The sequence below is a fragment of the Meles meles genome, chromosome 2 (assembly GCF_922984935.1).
Source record: "Meles meles chromosome 2, mMelMel3.1 paternal haplotype, whole genome shotgun sequence".
NCBI lineage: Eukaryota > Metazoa > Chordata > Mammalia > Carnivora > Mustelidae > Meles > Meles meles.
The window spans coordinates 36,677,655-36,699,067 of record NC_060067.1 but is presented as its reverse complement, the minus strand read 5'-3'; the positions used below and the strand labels follow the sequence as shown (position 1 = coordinate 36,699,067).

The 21,413-nt window shown below is 45.5% G+C and overlaps 1 protein-coding gene across 2 annotated transcripts in view; it reads left to right on the top strand.

Moving 5' to 3' along the window:
- Positions 1 to 1,992: 1,992 nt before the first annotated feature.
- Positions 1,993 to 21,413, top strand: part of FAM114A1 (family with sequence similarity 114 member A1) — a 77,381-nt gene continuing 57,960 nt past the window's right edge. Inside the window, exons 1-3 of one of the 2 annotated variants that reach the window (XM_045997554.1) lie at positions 1,993 to 2,074; positions 11,617 to 11,670; positions 12,161 to 12,519. In XM_045997554.1, coding sequence (XP_045853510.1) covers positions 12,169 to 12,519 — 351 coding nt within the window. In that variant the 5' untranslated portion in view covers positions 1,993 to 2,074; positions 11,617 to 11,670; positions 12,161 to 12,168. The remainder of the gene's footprint in view (positions 2,075 to 11,616; positions 11,671 to 12,160; positions 12,520 to 21,413) is intronic. The other variant, XM_045997555.1, reaches the window with a different exon arrangement.

The following is a 21,413-nucleotide window of genomic DNA, read 5'->3' as shown; positions in this document are numbered from 1 at the left end:
TTTTTTTAAGGCTTTATTTATTTATTTGACAGAGAGAGAGAGAGAGAGATCACAAGTAGGCAGAGAGAGAAAGGGGGAAGCAGGCTCCCCGCTGAGCAGAGAACCCAATGCGGGGCACCATCCCAGGACTCTGAGATCATGACCTGAGCCCAAGGCAGAAGCTTAACCCACTGAGCCACCCAGGCGCCCCACTGTCACTGTGCTTTAATAAAACCACCTTTTGCACCAAAGACATCTCCAGAATTCTTTCTTGGCCATTGGCTTTGAACCCTAACATCTCTCCTACACCATATGGATGAAGGTATGCTCGGTAAAGTATAAAAATATGGGTGGGCAGGATATATAGTAAACTTGGGACAGTGGTTACCTTCATGGAAGGCAGAAAATGCAATGGAAAGGATTTCCAACATACCTTTAACATTTTTTTTTTCTTTTAAAAGATGATTCTTAAATAAATATGACAAAAAAGAAGTTGTTCAATCTACTTATTGTCATAATAGTCTCTACTTTTTTTCTTACACAAATAAGTATTTGTCATATTATTCTCTGCTTTTATATGTGTTTTAAAGACTCCGGAATTTTTTAAATGAATAAGCAATTTTTAAGTTGCAAAAAATAAGTTTTTGGAATAAAACCTGGTGGGCTTGGAAGCAGCAGCAGTTGCCTAAAAAGACATAATTTGCAGCCAGCAACGAACTTCCCTCTTTGCTAGAGTTGCTTGCTTGACAGTCTTTTATTGGAAAGGTGTGGTTTAGGGTCAAAGGAGAAAAGAAAACAGCTCAGCCTGGAGGGCAGGTGGGGCAAAGTTACTTGATGTCAGTACGCAGGCTCAGAAGTCACCTGCACGGGTTTGTGTCCCTGGTACGCCAAAACACACCTGTCATACCTTTTGAACAAAATTTGCTAACGCTCAAAATTGCAGAACTTAGAAAGAATCAGTCTTTAAAATTGTATTTTCCCTAACTTATGATATATATAGATATATAGATATAGATCATATATAGATATAAAACAAAATATTTACACAATACATACTCTTGTAAACTTCCCCGGCCTCCACTTAAAATTTGGCTATGGCCTGCCCTCTTTGCATGCCAACAAATCGAATGGATAGTTAATAATTTTTAATGGCTACAGCATATGCGACTGTTGGAAGCTGCTATAATTTACTTAACCAATCTTTTATTGTGGGACAGAGAATTATGTTCAGGTTTTTCCAGGCATAAACAATAAATATCCTCGTACATACATACTCGCACATTTGACTCTGAAGACGCATTTGCAAAATGTGGGATTCCTGGGCCAAAGCTAATGCTTTTCAATTTTGATCCCCATTTCCAAATTGGCCTTCTAGAAAGCGTTTGGTTTAGTTGGTTAGGTTTTTTTTTTTTTTAATATTTTATTTATTTGACAGAGAGAAATCACAACTAGGCAGAGAGGCAGGCAGAGAGAGAGGAAGAAGCAGGCTCCCTGCGGAGCAGAGAGCCCGATGTGGGGCTCGATCCCAGGACTCTGGGATCATGACCCGAGCCGAAGGCAGAGGCTTTAACCCACTGAGCCACCCAGGTGCCCCTAGTTGGTTAGTTTTAAATCAGATTGCACTCCCTCCGGCAGGGTAAGGGAAAGCTGTTTAACGCACAATCGGGGCATCGGGGCATAGTAAACTCTTGCTGAACTTGAGCGATCGCCTTCTCGGGAAACTGCCTGCGGGATTTTCCGGGCGCCTTTAAAGTCTGGAAACGGTCGCGGGGAGCCCCGAGACCCGTCTCCAGGACGGGGTGGCGCCCTCCGGCTCTCCCCGCGGGTACAGAGCTGGAAAAGCCAAGATTTCCAAAGAGGATCCCGCCCGGCCCAGGGGGGTGTCGGGTTGAGCCCTTCGCGCTCGCGCTCCCGGGCGGGCCCCACGCGTGGGCGGGGCTCCTCCTGGGCCGGCGGCGGGGCGGGGCGGGGCAGCTCGGCCGGCCGCCCCGTGTCCCCCTCCCGGCCCGCCCTCCGGCCGCGTCCCCGCCGGCCCTGCCGACGTGGCGGGGCGGGACCCGGCGGGCGCTCCCGCGCGCACTCGGCCGCCTGAGCGGTAAGAGCCCCGGGCACCCTCTCCGCATCCCCTTCCCCCGGCGGGCGGGGGAGTGCGGGGACCGCCGCAGCGGGGTGGTGGGGAGACCCTGCCGTCGCTCCTCTTCCTGGCCCCCGAATCGTGCCAGCTGCGTTAGTGGGAAGCCATCGGCAGGAACTTGGCACCGGGCGCGGGACCCGGGAGGACCGGACTTTGGGGTAAAGGTCCGGGGAGGCGCGGGCGGCGCGGCCGAGGGCCCTGCGTGGGTGCGGGCGTGTGAGTGTGTGTGTGTGAGTGTGTGTCGGTATGGGTCCACGCTCATGCACACACCCACACGCCCGCACTCGGGGTCTGCCCCCTCGGCCGACGTGAACCTCCGCGGAGCCTGACCCGTGCTCTCCAAGTATCCGGTCCCGGCACCGAGCAAAGCTGAGAAAGTTTCCGCAGGGTCCCCGGGTCCGAGTCAGAGGCAGGCTGCAGGGCCCCCGCCACTGGGGGTCACAGAGGGAGTAGGTCCCCATAAGGCAAAGGCTTCCATCGTGGGGTACGCTTGCCTTTGGCCTCGGAAAACCGAGCTCTGGCCTTGACCTCCCACCCAACTTCATCATCTCGCCTCCTGCAGCCGCGCTTGCATTTCCACCCCAGCCATCACCTAAGCTAGTACCACCTGGCTTCACGGCCCCGGGCCAAGCCTAACCCAGGCCCCCCAGACCCCACCCGCTCAACCACTCTCTCCTCTTCGGAGCTGGAATCTGGTGAATATTTCCAGCCGTCTCTGTTCAGGCGCCTGAACTTCACTGCTCTTTCCTGGAGTAAGACGTTATCTCTGGGCTTAGGGTTGTATATCTGTGCCCTGTTCATCCCATCAGTTCTCTGAACTATAGGGGTACAAACAGGTAGCTTCTCAAATCAGTGTCTCTTGAACCCCAACCCGAGGTAACCGAGGAGACAGCCTCTCTCCTCAGAGGCCTCTTTCTGTCCTCCTTTCCTCCTAGTGCCCCTTTCTAACCTCACCCATATTCACCCCCTGCTCCCTCCTTCCTTTCCTCCATCAGAGCCTGAGCTCAGGAAAGACTCTAAGTCCTTACATTGTAAGCTTTGAGCAAAGGAATGAAACTTCCAGGGTGGTATTTGAAACACCAGGGAGTCAGTGCAGAAGGAGTTTGAGGGTGAGAGGGGGCCTTCAAGAATACCAAGGATTCGGTCCCTAAGAAGCTATTTATTTATAAGTCTGTCTTATGTCAAGTATTCTCTCTCTTGAATCAACAATGTATTTCAGTTCTGTAAACATCTGAGGGTCAGAACCCAAGCTCAGTGCTCGTTGGTCACAGTCCTGGAGGAGGAGGAAATGACACACAGACAGATCTGCCTTACAAATACCGTAGCAGGCCGTGCAGAGTGTCACAGAGAGCATGGAGGTTCGGGAAGCAATTAATTCTTGGGAAAAGAGTGGGGGGGAAATTAGGGAAAATTTTAGAGTAAAGAGTAACACTAGACATGGAGAGACGAGTAGGAAGTTGCCAGGCGGCTGAAGGCCGGGTAGCCCAGACAGGGGAACCAGACAGACAAAGGCGAGGTAGGGAGTGGTTACAAGTTGTGAGCACTAATGGAAAGTCTGGTGAGACCAGAGTGGAAGGTGTCCTAAGAGTTGGAGGAGGTGGATAAAGAGATCGGGGCCACAGATGTCATGCAAAGGTGTTTAAACCTATTTTTTTTTTTTTTTAAGATTTTATCTGTTTGTCAGAGAGAGAGAGACAGCACAAGCAGGGGGAGCAGCAGAGAGAGGGAGAAGCAGGCTCGCTGCTGAGCAAGGAGCCCCATGCGGGACTCCATCCCAGGACCCCGGGATCATGACCTGAGCTGAAGGCAGACGCTTAACCGACTGAGCCACCCAGGCGTCCCAAACCTAACGGTTTTTAAACAGGGGAGCAAATAGATCCATCTGTGGTTCAGAAAAATACACAGGAGACTGGTGCAAGCTAGACAGGAGGAAACAAGCTGGGACTTCCTGATGGGGGATCTCTTAGGAGCTAAGTATCCGCTCACCCAGAATTTTTGTTCCTGGTCCTCACTGACCAGTCCTTTTTAAAATTGGGGGCAGTGATTTTCGCTAGGGTACTGTGTTACCAAATTCTTACTTTGCCAAAAGAGGCTATTTAAAAAGAAATCATTCCACAGCACTACTATTTCATAAAGTGAAAGATTTTAATACCAAGAAAAGCATGAAGGCTAACCTTGCAAGATGAAGGCAGTCCTTTAATAAATTTAGACTGATGAAACACTTGCGATCTTGTTCTCATTTTTCTCTGTCATCATGGACTAATCCCAGTCCTGCAGTCTTCGGGGTTTGGAAACCCAGTATCCAGAGCATTTTGTCCCTTCTTACTCCACAGAGGAGGAAGGGAGGAAGCCCAACAGTAGTAAGTTGTGCACCCACACAGAGACGGTGGGACCAGAGCATTCTAGTTCTTCCCCAGAGAACTTCCCTTCCCCCCACCCCCCCAAACCCCCTAACCTCCTATTCTTCCATACTACCTCCTGGTGGGGCCACACATTCATCCCAGTTATCTAGACATCATTCCTGGTGCAGGGCATTTGCACATACCCTTATCTCACCATGCTTGAGTATTCCTAGCAAAGCCACTTTCAAGGTTCTCCTTTGCACAAGGTCAGTCTCATTCTGGTTCAGGGTTCTCCTTTGCAGGGGGTCAGTCTCATTCCAGCTCATCTCTCCCTTATTTGGTGTGCTGTTTTGTGTCCTCTCTTAACCGTGGCATGTTTGCTTGAAACAGTTTCCTGGATCTTCATTGACCAGGGATAGCGTGAAAACAGATTTATTCATTTTCCGAAGGACAGTAGCCATGTCTTCTGTTGTGAACTTATTTTTGGAGCCCATGATGTTCCTCCTCCAATGCCTCGCATAGTTCTGGGAGCATTTTAGGTGATGAATGAATTTACTCATGAAAAACTAACTTATTCCCAGCCCACAAAGGCTCCTTTATATACTACTCTTCCTCTCCTTAAAGTTTCCCAAAGAAGCCTCCTTGTTTCTGTGGGTTGAGTTTCGCTAGCATCAAGACAGGCTGCGGTGATGAGTGTTCCAAACCCTAGATCGGGAGAGATTTATGTCTTACCGCTTCCGGGGCACGCAGGCTAAGGTAGGGACTGTCCCAGGAAATAGCGTGTGTCACAGCTGTAGTCCGAGTACACTCTGATGGTCACTGTGCCCAAACAGCTGTTTTGAGGACACAACAGTTTCTAATGGCCTCGGATACAAGGGCACAGTCTTCAAAACAGATTACATCTCTCCTGTCATAACACCCAGAGGAGATGAAGGTCGACCAGAATGAACGAAGAAGATTTGGGGGTTTGGTTTTGGTTTAGAGAAAACGGAGACCTGTAACAAGTCAAAGTAAACAGAGATTAAAAATACAAAAAAATTAGCAGTTAAAGTAGGGTGAACAGTGTGGTGGCCATTTTTATTATCCAAACTGATGTCAAAATACAGTCTTCGAAATGTGTAAGTTGACAGTAAATATTTTTAACAGTATGGGTTCAACACTTTACAGCTGATTTGGGGTGTTTCTGGGATGGCTTCCTGTTGATGGTTGAAGGCAGGGCGGTCGCAGGGAAAGGAGGTTTTTGCTCAGCTACTTTACTACAGCTGTTTCTGCAGCTGACGTGAACAGACCTAAGGCAACTGGGCCCTCAGCTTGTTCTTAGAAGCTTGATGAAGCCTCCATCCTTTGGGGCCTCTGGCATGCACTGCTCTAGGGGCAGGACTCGGCTAACCCAGTCAGGCTTTGGGGTGCTCTCACAATCAAAGCAGACCTAGAAAATATCTATCTCAGAGAGCACTAAGCTGCTGAACCCAGTATAATCTTATGCCCTGGGAACAGAAAGGGAGGTCGCACCTGTGCGTGATTGCTTGCCGGTCCACCTATCTAAAGCATTTCCCATTTCACTGGTGAAAAATGGTTTCTTTCTTTTTTTTTTTTTTTAAAAGATTTTATTTATTTATTTGACAGACAGAGATCACAAGTAGGCAGAGAGAGAGGAGGAAGCAGGCTCCCTGCCGAGCAGAGAGCCCGATAGAGCCCGATGCGGGGCTCGATCCCAGGACCCTGAGATCATGACCTGAGCCGAAGGCAGAGGCTTTAACCCACTGAGCCACCCAGGCGCCCCTGAAAAACGGTTTCTAATTTCCCTTGGGCTAATTAGCACAGCCTGGGGTAGTGACTAAAGAGGGTGTTAGTGAAGCCCTATCTAGAGGGAACACCCAGTAATGGATTTTTTTTTATTAAAGATTTTATTTATTTATTCATGAGAGATAGAGGGAGAGGCAGAGGGAGAATCAGGCTCCCCAAGGTGCAGGGAGCGGGATGCGGGACTCGATTCCAGGACCTCGGGATCATGACCGGAGCTAAAGGCAGATGTTTAACTGACTGAGCCACCCAGGTACCCCCGATGACAGATTTTTTTTTTTTAAAGATTTTATTTATTCCTTTGACATGGAGAGAGAGAGAGAGAGAGAGAGAAAGCAAGCGAGCACAAGCAGGGAGAGCAGCAGAGGGAGAGGGAGAAGCAGGCTCTCTGCCCAGCAGGGAGCCCGATGTGGGGCTCGATCCCAGGACCCCGGAATCATGACCTGAGCTGAAGGCAGACCATTAACCAACTGAGCCACCCAGGCACCCCCAATGCCAGATTTTGAATGCTAACTCAAGACCTCTGGAGAGTGTAAGTATATTCCTGAACAGGGCACCCCTGATGTTAACCAACCATGCCCCGTCCCCCCACCCCCCACACCCCCAGCTGTAAGTTACACACACCTACACCACACGTATGTCACACCATAGAGTCGCACAATAGATCCTGAAGTATTTTAGAACCTGTTAGGAACAGCATGGAGACACATTTAGGGCAAAGCATAATCAACAAAGCGTCCAAAACGTTTTTTCTTTGCCCAGGAACGTTTATTATAGCTAGGTTTATTCTCACATCCCTGCTTCTAGAAAAGTGAAATAGATCAGAGTGCCTTAGTCGTCCAGATGAATAATAAGGATTTTCAAATTACAAAGAAATCAAACTATCAGTGCCTCTAACCAGCTACTCATGGATACAAGGTGGGAACAAAAGTGGTGCGGAAGCATCATTTATTCACGCACCCATTCTCCTTACGTCCTCAAGACCCAGATGAGGATAGGATAAAACGGAAAAAGGTTTAGGTCATGGCGCCGGAGCAATGTCCTAGACCACAGGTCAACAGACATTTTTGTCAAGGGCCAGATAGTAAATATTTTAGGCTTTGCGACTTTGTGGGCTATAAGGTCTTTTTTTTTTCCCCCTCCAAGATTTTATTTATTTGGCAGAGAGAGAGGGGGGGGTGTTCGAAAACACAAGCAGGGGAGCTGCAGGCAGTGGGAGAGGGAGAAGTAGGCTTTCCGCCGAGGAGGGAGCCCAATGTGGGACTCGATCCCAGGACCCTGGGATCATGACCTGAGCCAAAGGCAGCCTCTTAACCAACTGAGTCCCCCAGGTGTCCGGCCATAAATTCTTTTCGCAACTCAACCATTGCAGTGTTAGGGAAGCCATAGATGGTATATCAACAAATGAATGTGTCTGTGTCCCAATTAAATCTTATTTACCATAACAGGCGGAGGGCAAGATGTGGCAGCAGGCTGCCATTTGCCAACTGTCTTAGCCCAGTCCTGACTCAGAGATTTTCAAGAAGATTTTGTAAGTTTCCAAATGGATGGCAGCTTCTCAAGTACCCTCACTCAGTTCTGCCTTCCTCCCATTAGCCATGGCAACTCCCTTGTCTGTACGGTGGCCTTGTTTCCTTCTCTCCTGTTCCGGCTAGGCATTGACCATACTCATTGCAGATCACCTCCTGCCTTGACTATCCTTGACTTTATATGGCAGCTAAAGCGAAAGGAGACATTTTAACTTAGTTCATTGGGTGATGAAGGACAAAGGAAAGAGAATAAGGAACTTTTGGAACCACTTGCTGTAAGGTAGCTCTTGAGGAATAAATGGGGTAAAGGTATTTTCTGCTTGCTTTCATTTAAGAACTTTAACTCCAATATAATTAACATACGGTGTTCTGTTAATTTCAGGTGTACAATATGATAATTCCGTGATTCTGTACAACACCTGGTGATCATCACAAGTGCCCTCTTTAATCCCCATCACCTGTTTCCTCCATCTCCCCACCCACCACCCCCTCTGGTGACCATCAGTTTGTTCTCTATAGTCAAGAGTCTGTTTCTTGGTTTGTCTCTCTCTCTCTCTTTTTTTCTTTGCCTGTCTTCTTTCCTAAATTCTACATACAAGTGAAATCATATGGTATTGTCTTTCTCTGACTTATTTCACTTAGCATTATACTCTAGCTCCTTCCATGTCATTGCAAATGCCAAGATTTCAAGATTTCATTCTTTTTTCTGGCTGCATAATATATATATTATATATTATATTATTAGATATGTATATCTATATATGTGAGAGATATATATCTATCTCACATCTTTTTCCATTCATCTACTGAGGGACACTTGGGCTGCTTCTGGAGTTTGGTTCTTGTAAATAATGCTGCCATAAACACAGAGGTACACCTACAGTCCAGTAATCATACTACTGGGTGTTTGCCCAAGAAATACAAAAACACTAATCCAAATTACATTTTAATTTTAAGTCTCCAAAAATATTAATATAATAATACACATATGTGTTGAGCTTCATGCTATGTTCAAGAAACCATGTTAAGTGCTACATCACATACGAAAACAAGATAAGGAAGACCCTTGTCTTCATAGCATTTACAATGTACTAGACTAGGAAAACCCTCAGGCAACTCTAACAAAGGTGAGCTAGACACAAAGCATCTGGCAGGTCAGAGGAAGAAAAATGGTATCCAGTTGGCCAGAACGAACAATGGAGGCGGTGGTTTTTTTCACTGAAACACAACATACTGAACCAATAGCCATGGGAATGTCACAGTCCCGGTCAAGGTTTTGGAAGGGAACAGTGGGAGGAAGGCTGGTGGGATTGGAGTGCAGAGGTGCTTGGATGCCAGCTAAAGCTGGTGGCCTCATCTCAATGGTGGAAAGGCCTTGAGGATATGGGAATGGGATGGGGAGGGATAGGGAAGTGAAAGGGAGAGCAACAGGCAAAGGTGAAGCCAGTGTTGAAATCATCAACGTGAACCATAATGAGAACCTGAGCTAGAGCGGTGGCCATGGGGAGAGAGGTAAAAGACCAGACATGAATTCTGAATCAAGAACCTCTAGGATTTGGGCACTGGTTGAATGTGAGAGAAGACGCTGGTGGCACGGCAGATGCAGTTCTGATATGGTTCAACTTCAAGGTTAGATGGGTTCAAATCTCAAACCTGCCATTTACTGAGCCTCCGTTGCCTCATCTGTAAAATGGAGATCCTAATATCTAACTAACAGGAGACAATATATGCAAGGAACCTGCCTTAATAGGCACTCAATAAATGATAGCTTCCGACAGCCCTGAAGTTTTAAGCCTGGGTTACTGGGGAAATCTAGGCACTGTGAAGTCAAGAGGAAGAACAAGTATTAGCAGTAAGACAACAGGTTTTCTTTTGGATGGGAACAAGTGTCCAGCTGGCCATAGGAACTATTTATCCAGAAGTAGAATTTTTTTAATAACAGTGTTATTAACATGTAACATTATAGGTTGTATGTATTATATATACTCTTAATATATTGAGATATAATTCACATATGATCGAACTCACTCTTTGATAGTGTACAGTGTCAGTGGTCTTTGGAATATTCACACAGTTGTGCAGCCATTACTATCTAATTTTTAGAACATTTTCTTCCCATGCCATAGAAATCTGTGCCCATTAGAAGTCCCTCCTCATTCCCCTTCCTTCAGTTTCTGGAAACCACTACTTCACGTTCCATCTCAATGGAATGAGGTAGATATTTGAAACTCACAAAGGAGAGTGGTGTGTGAAACCTTGAGAAAGGAATGGGGTCAACAGAGCATGAGCAAAGACGCTAGCCAGACAACCTTGGGGACGGCTCCGTGAGGGACCAGAGTTACTTATGCGTGTGATTCGAAGCTTATACTCCATGTGGCCAGTATGTTAAGTGGCTTCTCCATATCGTGGCTTTAGTGGCAACTTGAGGTTTGACCAGTTGGTAAACACTGAGGTCAACAAAAATACCCACTGACTGGACTGAGACTTGGCGTCTGGTGTAGTGAGAACACTGTGTTTTCATGTTAGCCTGAGAAAATTGTTATCTCAAATTAGCCTTCTAGATCTGTGCTATCCAGTAAGGTAGCTGCTGGCTACACATGCCTATGTAAAATGTAAACTTAAAATTTAACATTAAATAAAATTTAAAATGTAGTTGCTGGGGCACCTGGGTAGCTTAGTTGGTTAAGCCTCTGGCCATTGATCTCAGCTCAGGTCTTAATTTTAGGGTTGTGAGTTCAAGCCCTGCATTGGGCTCCATGCTAGGTGTAGAACCCATTTTTAAAAAGTTGAGGGGCACCTGGGTGGCTCAGTGGGTTAAGCCTCTGCCTTTGGCTCAGGTCAGATCTCAGGGTCCTGGGATAGAGTCCCGCATCGGGCTCTCTGCTCAGCAGGGAGCCTGCATCCCTCTCTCTCTCTCTCTCTCTCTGCCAGCCTCTCTGCCTACTCGTGATCTCTCTGTGTCAAGTAAATAAAATCTTAAAAAAAAAAAAAGTTGGGTGGGGGATACCTGGTTGGCTCAGTAAGGTAAGTACTCGTCTCTTAATTTTGGCTCAAGTCATGCTCTCAAGGTCAGGGTATCAAGCCCCCATCGGGCTCCAGTCTCAGCAGGGAGGCTGTTTGAGATTCTCTCCCTCTCCCTCTTCTCTTAGGCCCACTCTCTCTTTCTCAAATAAATAAATCTTAAAAAAAAAAAGGTGCTCAGTTGCACCAGCCACATGTCCCATGTTCAGTGGGCACATATGGATATTAACTACAACATTGGACAGTGCAGACGTAGAACATTGTCATCATTGCAAAAATGTCTGTTGAATGGCGCTGTCCTACAGATAGAATAACTTGCAAGTTTCATAAAGAGTTTTCAGCTTTGCAGCTACTTTCGTGAGAGTGACCTGCCTCGTTTGACTTAATACTGCACTTCTTTTCCCTTCCAACTCCTGTGTTTCCCTGTGTAAACTGTTGTCCAAATAAAGCCCAGGCCTTCACCAGCTGGTGTCCAACAAAGCACACTTATGTGTTCGTAGGTCTCTTTCTTGATGTGAATCTCTGACAGTGTTGCAAAGCTAAACGTCAAGTTGTTTTTGATAAGCTCTTGGGTCTTTTCTATGCTTATTCTCATTATTGCTACAATTATAATTAATAAAGTGATGTTAAGTAATTTCACAGATACAGATAATGCTCTTATTTTCCATAGACATATTCCCCCATACCACATAAGAGATCCATGAAAGTTTAGAGATAGCACTGTAGGGTCGTATTAGTTTCCTACGGCTGCTGTAACAAATTACAACAAACTAGTGGCTTATAACAACACAGATTTCTTCTCTTACAGTTCTGGAGGTCAGCCATCCAAAACCAGCTTCACCAACCTAAAGTCAAGGTGTTGGTAGGTCTGGTTCCTTCTGGCATCTCTGAGGGGAGAATGGTTTTCCTGACTTTTGCAGCTTCTGGTGGCTATAAATCCCCATATCCCCTGGCTTATGGCCCTTCCTTTGTCTTCATCACTCCAAGCTCTGCTCCTGTCCTCTCATCACCTTCTTCTCTCTGTAATCAAATCTCCTTCTGTCTTTCTTTAAGGACACTTATAATTTCATTTAGGACCCACCCACATAACCCAGGATAATCTCCCCATCTCAGAATCCTTAATTCAACCATGTTTGCAAAATCCCTTTTGCTGCCTAAGGGTAACATTCTCAGATTCCAAGGATTAGGATGAGGATATCTTTGAGAGCCATAGTTCAGCCTACCCCAAGGGTACATAAAGTTTCTTATTGGTAGAAGAAATCCTTCTACTACCAGATTTGATTATTTGGGATTTTGGCCTCAAGTTTAACAATTCAGATTAAAGCAGAAAATGTTTATAATCACGTTGACAGGTATTAAAATGTCTGACGACGCCAGTGACACCTCAGCCACTGGAGACAAAGCAGAAATTGCCAAGATGCCCGAAGAGAGTGAATTTTCACCCAAAGACACAGAAGCGCCCTGTGATTCAGCTGTGATTTCAAATGAGCCGACAGCAGCTGACGCCAGAGGCGATGGGCATGAAAATGCCACTGTCCAGGGTGCAGAGACCACTGACTCTGAGCACCCTGAGTGGCCCCAACACAGCAGCGTCATGGAGCCCCCACTCAATGGAGAAATGACTGGCGACGCGCTTGTTGAATGCACTGACCCTGTCAGTCTCGAGGCAGAGCTCGGATCGGAAATACCCCTGAAAGAACAGACTAATCCGGTAGGTGGGGTCCGTTCCATTCAGTTCACCCCAAGTTCTTCCTAATACCTGCCATGGGCACAGATTGGGGTATTTTCTATGCTTATGGAGATCGGGGGGGGGGGTTCAGATTATACTGTGACATCCTGTCTGGTCTTCAAAAGGGTGTCGTGTGGTGAGAAAAAACAGGAGAATAACTGGGCAGTATAATATTTGCATTTTGGTAATTGTGGTGATACTAGTAACAGCCACCAAAGACTGGCCACATCCCCTGTATGCCAAGTGCCCCACTGGCCCCTTATAAGGTAATTCACTCCATGCAACAGTTCTCTGAGGCTCTATTTTTTTTTTTTTAAGATTTTACTTATTTATTTGACAGTGAGAGAGGGAGCAGGGGGAGTGGTAGAGAGAGAAGCAGGCTTCCCGCTGAGCAGCGAGCCCAAAGGGGGACTCGACACCAGGACCCTGGGATCATGCCCTGAGCCAAAGGCAGACGCTTAATGACTGAGCCACCCAGGCGCCCCTTCTTTGAGGTTCTAAGCTGGATGTTATTAACGTTCGTCTATAGACAAGGCAATCCGACTCAGAGGTAGAAGCAACCTGGGGAGATGTTAAGCTACTTGGTAACAAATGGAAGATATTGAAATGTTGAACCTAAGGAGCCCGAGTTATTAATGAGCCTGATTCCATCCTAAACCCGTCAATCTTAAACCGTCAGATCACTATCTTATCATTACCCAACCTTCCAGAAGACCAGAGGTAGAACGTGTTCATGGCCCCTTCCTTTCTGTGCCTGCGCCCGTCTTTCTGGGGGATAAAATAGACCAGTGTCTCCCAGCTGGTACCTTGTACAGCATCAGGGTGACCGTTGAGCTGGGTTTTCTTGTCATCTTCATCTTCAGTCACGGGGCTGGCAGGGATGGAGAGGCATTCAGCATGGAAGAAGGAAGCGGGCCACTCCCTTCTGAGTCTGCCTTTCAAAAGGAAGGTGGGAAATGGGGAATCGGGGTTTTTTCCCTCAGTCAGGCCCCAGCCCTGCTCCTCTGAAGTGTCCCACTGCGGGTTACCTCCCTGAAGGGACTCTACTACCTGCAGTCAAGGGAGGACACCAAACAGAACCAGGGGGCCTGGCTTTCCCCCTCGTACCTAACATTAACACTATTAATTTGGGCAAGACACCTAATTTCTCCGTACCTCCATTTTTCCCTCGATAAAATGAAGAATTTTCATATGAACAGCACTAGGTATTCTTCTGACTAGTGTTTTGTGATTCTTTTATTCAAAATAAGGCTCGTTGTGCCTCAGTTTCCTCAAGGGGTTTGACTTTTTTTTTAAAGATTTTATTTATTTGATACAGATCACAAGTAGGCAGAGAGGCAGGCAGAGAGAGAGGGAAGCAGGCTCCCCACTGAGCAGAGAGCCCATCCCAGGATCCCGAGATCGGGACCTGAGCGGAAGGCAGAGGCTTTAACCCACTGAGACATGCAGGCGCCCAAGGGGGTTGACTTTTAGAACCGTTTCCAGAGGAGATGGACTCCCTCAGAGAGGTGGGTGTTTCCCGTCACCGGAGATACTTAAACAAAAGCAAACGGTGGTTGTGGAGGGATGTCAGGGAAGGGAGTCTGAGGACCAGCTGAGAGCTTGAACGAGGTCCGGGAAACGTACAGGCACAATTTCGTCTTTGAGTTCCAAGGGTTCAGACCCTTCAAAGCCACCCACGGACCCCCTTAGGGATTAAGTACTCCTAGACCAGAGGTTCTCAGCTCCAGCTGAACATTTCAACCCCTGGGAAAGCTTTAGAAAATACTGACGCTCTAGAAGTCAGTTGCCCAGAGAAACAGGATATATTTAAAAGTCCTATAGCTACATACAGTCTGTACCTGCCTCCGGAACCTGTTTTTCCTGCACGCTTTCTGTTGTGGGAAGCATTGCTTCTCGATTCTTATCCTAAGTGCCACTGTCAATAAATATCTTGATTCATTCATAAAACCATATCTTGGCCACAGCCTTGTGACCTGAGATGACTTAAGCTCCCCTAATTCAAAATATATATGCTCCCGGTGGATAGATTATACATTCCGATTCCAGACTTCTAATAATGTAAATGAGACTGCTAATAAAGAGAGCACAAGGAAAAGTCAGTCTGTTCCTACCTATCTTCCTTCATTTTTTGAGGAAACTGAATGAGTCCTGCTCTTTTAAGATTTTATTTATTTACTTGAGAGAGAAACAGAGAGAATGAGAGCGAGTGAGCATGAGAAGGGGAAGGTCCAAGGGAGAAGCAGACTCCCCTGCTGAGCAGAGGGCCTGGTGTGGGACTCGATCTTGGGACTCCAGGATCATGACCTGTTTTTGAAAGCTGTTTATAAACCTCCTTACTGCTACAGGGCTGGAGCCAGTGAGCAAATAGTGCCCTCCTCTCCCTGCGTGACACTGATAGTTCTCAAGGACTTGGAAAGGAGTATTTCTTCATTGTGAGGAATCCCAAAACCATCTGGATGGAAGTGTAAATGTTGGCCATGGGGTTGGGACTGTGGCTCTGGGTGTCTGCGTGTGGCCATCTGGACCGTGGCTCTGGGTGTATGCATGTGGCCTTGCACCAGGAGCGCAGATGAAACCCAGTTGTGGGAGGAATGTCCGTCAGTATGTTTATTCTAAGAAGGCAGAAAGTTGATATGGCTGGTGGAAGGGCCTTGCGGGAAAAGGACATCTCTTCCACCCAGGTCATATTTAAACCTTTGAGAGTAGGTACAAGTTTAGTCTCTTTTTAAGGATTACCCAGAGAAGAGGGTTCTACTGTCTCTCTTGGTAATTTATAATTTATCCTTTTAAGTCTATACAGGAAGTCAGTGTTGCGCCTTGTCTCCAAGCATTGTTCAGTTGCTCTAGTTTATTGCCTTGTTGGACACTTAGGAAAAATCCTTTTGCAGTGATGAAAACGATTTTGCTCTTGATGTAGAAGAGAGTTAATTCTAAAGAAAACCTTGAATCAAAAGTTCATTTACAAGTTGACTATGGATCTTGAACACCGGCCCCTGAGGAATGGCAGGGGCAATAGGAAAACAGCCAGGCTCAAAAGCCTCCTTGATTCCAGGTATACCTGAGCCTAAAAAAAAAAAACCCATTATCCCTTTAAACAAGCTCCTAGGGGAAAATGTCTGCTTTGTTAAAACAAACAAAGAACAAAACAAAACAAAGATCCAAAAAACCCCAAAACAACAACAAAAGCACAAACAGAAAGCTGGCAGAATAGCCTTTGAGAAAGTTTAACCAGTGTCCTCTAGGACACACTAGATTTTGTGCTTAGATATATACTTTTTTTTTTTAAGATTTTATTTATTTATTTGACAGAGAGATCACAAGTAGGCAGAGAGGCAGGCAGAGAGAGAGGGGGAAGCAGGCTCCCCGCCGAGCAGAGATCCCGATGCGGGTGTCGATCCCAGGACCCTGAGATCATGACCTGAGCCAAAAGCAGAGGTTTTAACCCACTGAGCCACCCAGGCGCCCTACTTTTTTTTCTTTCTTTTTTTTTTTTTAAAGATTTTATTTATTTATTTATTTGAGAGAGAGAGCTCACAAGTAGGCAGAGAGGCCAGCAGAGAGAGGAGGAAACAGGCTCCCTGCGGAGCAGAGAGCCCGATGCAGGGCTCGATTACAGGACCCTGAGATCATGACCTGAGCCGAAGGCAGCGGCTTAATCCACTGAGCCACCCAGGCGCCCCCCTACTTTTTTTTCTTTAAGTGACTTATATCTGCATAGTCACCTTGGGTCTGGGTCCCCTCGAAACCCACCTTATAAGCTTCACCTTTGCCTGAGTCAGCCCAGCGGCTATAACCTGGAGGGTAGGGCTGTGACTATGAGGGGACCAGAGAAGAAGAGGCCAGTGGTTTTTGCACTCAGAAGGGTGAACTGTCTTTGGTGCTCCTTCTTTTTCTTGCCGGTTATGATGTACAGACTAGAAGCTATTGGGTTTAGACTTCCTATGGGATCTACTCTACAACACCCATGAGAGATGGTCCCCAGACTCATTTGAACACTGGAGGTTAGACTCTCCAGGGCCTCTACCTGCCCTAAGACAACACGTGTTGTGCCCAGGAACCTGAGTGGCTCCACTGTCTTCGGGATGCCTATGGTCTAGTTGGAGAAGGGAGTGTTGTATGAGAGTAACGAGAGCATATCCTATGGTAGTAGATAGGGCAGACACTAGAGAAGCCTTAGATGGGCCACTTAAATCAGTCTTCAGGAGTCAGGAACGTCTTCAGCCTCAATTTAAAGATGTTTGTCTCAAGTGTTAGTAAGGAGTGACATTGATTTCCAGAGATTTTTCTGGGACCTTCTTATAGACTGGCCTATCACGCCCTACAAGATCCCATCTAAATCAAATTTCCCTAAGTTCTTAACACCAAGAAAATGTTACCCAGCATGGGAAAAAAGTCATCTCTATTGTTAAACACCAATACCTAAGGTCGATTATGAAAGTGAAGAATTCCAGTGTTATCACTAAAGGTACTCACAGAGAGAAACATAGACTACCACTGGTTAGTTCTCTCCCTAGAAGAGGAAAAACGGAGTGTGTAAGAGCCATCAGATTGCTGTCCAGGGAGACAAAGAAGAGCGAACATAGACCAAGACACACAGATGGCAGATTTTTCCCTCTTAAATGAACAAGTCGAGTTTACTCCTGTTCTTTTTGGGTATTTTCCCCTTTAAGCCTACTCTCCGTGATGGCACTCAGTGTTTGACTTTGGCGGATGCTGGGGCAGTTTGGCCACATAAGGCAGTAATTCCTAAATCTGGTGGTATAGTGGGCTAACCTAGGGAGATTGTTAAAAATTCAGATTCCTAGACTCTACACTGAGATTCTTATTCAAAAGATCACAGTGGGAGCTAAGACTGTGTGTTTTTAATAAGTTCCCCTAGGTGATAGCCTTCTAGTCAGTCTATAGACCAGTGTTTGGGAACTACTAACACTACGATTACAGAAAGAGCTAGTTGGGGCATCAGGTGAGATTGAGAAGATGTTAAGTTCAGTATTGGACATTCCATGGGGCATCGAAGGGATTTTAAGGCAGTTGGTTAATTATAGCTAGAGCCCAGAAGAGAGATTTGGAGGCCATTCATACCTGGACAGTAAGAAATGGGAGTGGGTGAGATTGCCTCCAGTGTTACATGTTAATAGAGAAGCACAGAGGTCAAAGCCTTGGCCCTGGAAGGTTCCTGTCCCTAAGCCAGCTTGGCTCTTAGATTCTTTTTTTTTTTTTTAAAGATTTTACTTATTTATTTGACAGACAGAGATCACAAGTAGACAGAGAGGCAGGCAGAGAGAGAGAGAGAGAGGAGGAAGCAGGCCACCGTGGAGGGGAGAGCCCGATGTGGGGCTTCATCCCAAGACCCCAGGATCATGACCTGAGCCGAGGCAAAGGCTTTAACCCACTGAGCCACCCAGGTGCCCCAGCTCTTAGATTCTTTATGATAGCTTGTGGTAGCCAGAAGTTGAGATGGAGAGGGCTACCTCATCTCTTCATGATCTTAGCACATTCTATAAGGGAAATCAGATCACAAATCACATCGTACCACACTGACTTTTGAAATCGAACATTAATTACTCAGAAAATTAAAAACAGTTCACGACAACTGTTTCTCACGTAAGCTGGAGAATATCACATCATTCTGTCCTTTTCGGTGCTTTGACCACCACCCTGAATGAGTTTCACTCAAGACAAACATCTAAAATTCTAGAGGCAGGGTTTTCTTCCTTTAGAGCTGGCATCAGAGAAACTAGAACTCCCCAGAGTTCAGAGCTGGTTGGAGAACTCCATCTTACACAGGGCAAAAATCTTTCTTATGCCCTGTTCATAAGAAGGTAGAAAGAGACTCTAAAATAAATGTAGCCACCTGTAACTCTTGAATACCTTTAATTTTACCATGTAGACCCCCTTTCACGTATTCAGAATGCTGGTTAATAGTTCACCATGTCCACCAGTTAAAATCCACTTCTACAATTCAGTAGACTAATGAGCAAAGCATCAGGTGTTAATAAAGTGACAGATCATAGAAATGCTCGTGCTAAGTGCCTCTGGAGGATGGCTTTCCTGATTAGGATGCCAGCTGACCACCCCGAACTACGCATATTGTTTCGGAATGCTGGAAGCACTTGGATTGCTGCTTAATTAAGCACCCCCCATAATGTCACCACACGCATTTAGGAACCTTCTAAAGTAAACTGAAATCATCAAAATAAAAAATGGGCCAAGAAAGTCAAAGTCTGAAGATAGGGCATGGAAGCCATGAGAAGAGAGTAGTTTAAGACTGGAGATGTGGTTAAGGTCACGAGATGAATGACTAAAGGAGGCCATTGTGACCCTGATGAGAATGGTTTCATGCAGTCATCGTGGCCATGGGAGAGTCCCATGGCAGGAGGAGGAATGAAGGGGGACAGGTACAGACAGTAGGCCCGTCTTGTAAGAGGGAAGAAGTGGGAGGGAGAGCAGACACCAGATAGGCTTGAAAGAAACCTCTTGTCATTGATGATTTTCATTTGTTGGTTTTAAGGTGGAGGAACCGTGTCCATGATTGAGTGTGGAAAGTAGCAGGTGGAGAAAGGTTGAAAAGCCAGGAGAAGAGGGAAGACCAACCCATCCAGGCCCAGTGGAGTTCAGGGGGAGGTGATCGTTATAACTAAGAGGAAGACGTCACTTCCGCAATGCTAGAAGGGAAGGGGGTGATTGTGAATGGGCGTGCAGTTAAGTTAGCTTTGGGTTTAGATGGGTTTTTGGTGTAGGCCAGTATGTATTTGTGCATAAAAAGGACTACTCATGGGGCGCCTAGGTGGCTCAGTTGGTTGAGCATCCGACTTTTGATTTCAACTCAGGTTGTGATCACAGAGTCCTGGGATTGTGCCCTACGTCAGCCTTTGCACTCAGTGGGGAGTCTGCTGAAGATTCTCTTCCTTTCTTCCTTTCCCTCTGCCCCTCCCCCATCTCTCTCTCTCTCTCAAGTAAATAAATCTTTTTTAATAATTAAAAAATAAAAGGGACTTCTTGGACTTTCAGTTTGGCTTAAACAATCGGTGTTCAATGTGTTAAGGTTAGAAATTCAAAAATGCAATGCTTCCTAGGCTTTATATTTATCTCACACATCTTACTCTATTTGGAAGTCTAGCAAAATCCAACAGGCACTTTCAAGGGACTTTTGATGAATGATTGGCCCTTTTTACCAACTTAAGTGTGTTCAAATACTTTAAAACTGTGTCTGTATGAATGTAACATATTCTGTGTTCTTTTTTTGAGCACCTCATTTATCGACTCAAAACCTTGCTGAGTGCATAGGAAGTATTAGAAGCCTATTAAATTATAGAGTGGACCTAAAGACCTGTTAGATGTCATAATACCATGCATAAACTTAGGAAGATTTCAACTTAAAATCAGAAGTTTAATCATTCGGGGCACCTGGGTGGCTCAGTTGGCTAAGCATCTCCCTTTGGCTCAGGTCATGATCCTGGGGTCCTGGGATTCAGCCCCACATGAGGCTCCCTGCTCCATGGGAGGGCCTGCTTCTCCTTCTCCCTCTGCCTGCCATTCCCCCTGCTTATGCATGCTCTCTCTCTCTCTCTGTCAAATAAATAAATAAAATCTTTTTAAAAAAAAGTCTAATCATTCAGTTATTCACTTTAAATTGTTTTTTTTTAAGTTTTACTCTAATTTCTTAAACAGTAGTGCAGAAAAGGCCAAATACATATAAATATATTAATAGTATGATGTTGATGCTTAAACCTTTCTATATTTCTATATTTAATTTTAAATATTCCCAGAGTGGAACGATACATACCCACCAATGAAGAAAATTGCTTGGAAACAACTGAGGCCATTTTCAAGCAAATATTTTGACAGAATTGCAAGCATCCAGAGAGATTTCCATCTCCCTGAATGTCACACTAAGTCCCTTTTTAGAGCAGCTGTGTCATGAGTGACAAAACTTAAAAAGGGTTTGTTCTCACAGAAGTGAACTATGGACAGTACCTGATTCTTGATCTACTCAAGGACATAGGACAATCAGGTTGATCTCTGATCTTTTATGACAAGTACCTGTGTTTCCATCTAAAAGTTAAAAGCCTTCAAGATCAATGAAATTCTAACATTCATACCTTTTTTACTATCTAATGATCCATGTATATCCGATTGCCTGAAATAAATCAGTGTATTTTCCATTTAATGATAAAGACCTTTGAATGGGACACTAGGTGTGTACATATCTTTTCTATTTAAAGGACTTTGAACTTGATGGAATCCTGCATTCTTCATATTCTTAGGACCACACAACAGTTGCTGATGTTTACATGATCTTCTGTTGAGTTTTGGCTATCCCTTGTGATCAAGCCAAGTCTGATTGGCTCCTGTGAAATGAGGTCATTCTTCTGAGAGTTTATGAGAAGAGGCAGGAAGTTAAGAGAGTTCCCATCTGGTGGCCTCGGTTTTCTCTGCAAATTCATATGGGAAGCTGTCTGTTAAAGGACGTGGGGGTCACATGGGATGAGGATGAGGAAAAAGCTTTAGAATGACCATATTTGATAATGAAAGATCTGAGTAGATCCACGCTACCTACTTTATCGACTCCTAATTGTATAACATTTAAAGCCATTTAAAACAGAGGTAATACTCAAGATGAGAATTCATGTTGAAGCGTTAGTTTATATGGTTTTTATATCAAATGTGCACGTTTAGTCATTTGAGTACTTGCCTTAGATAACGAATATTTTCAAAGCTGATCACAAGGTCACAGCTCAGTGTCAAAGGAGCTTTATTAATTAAGCAATTGAAGCAGTCATTTATACTGCAAAAAGTTCTAGACTCATTTAACATTTATTTTCATTTGCTAGTCAATTACCAGCTGTCAGAGCGTATTAAGTATTATAAAT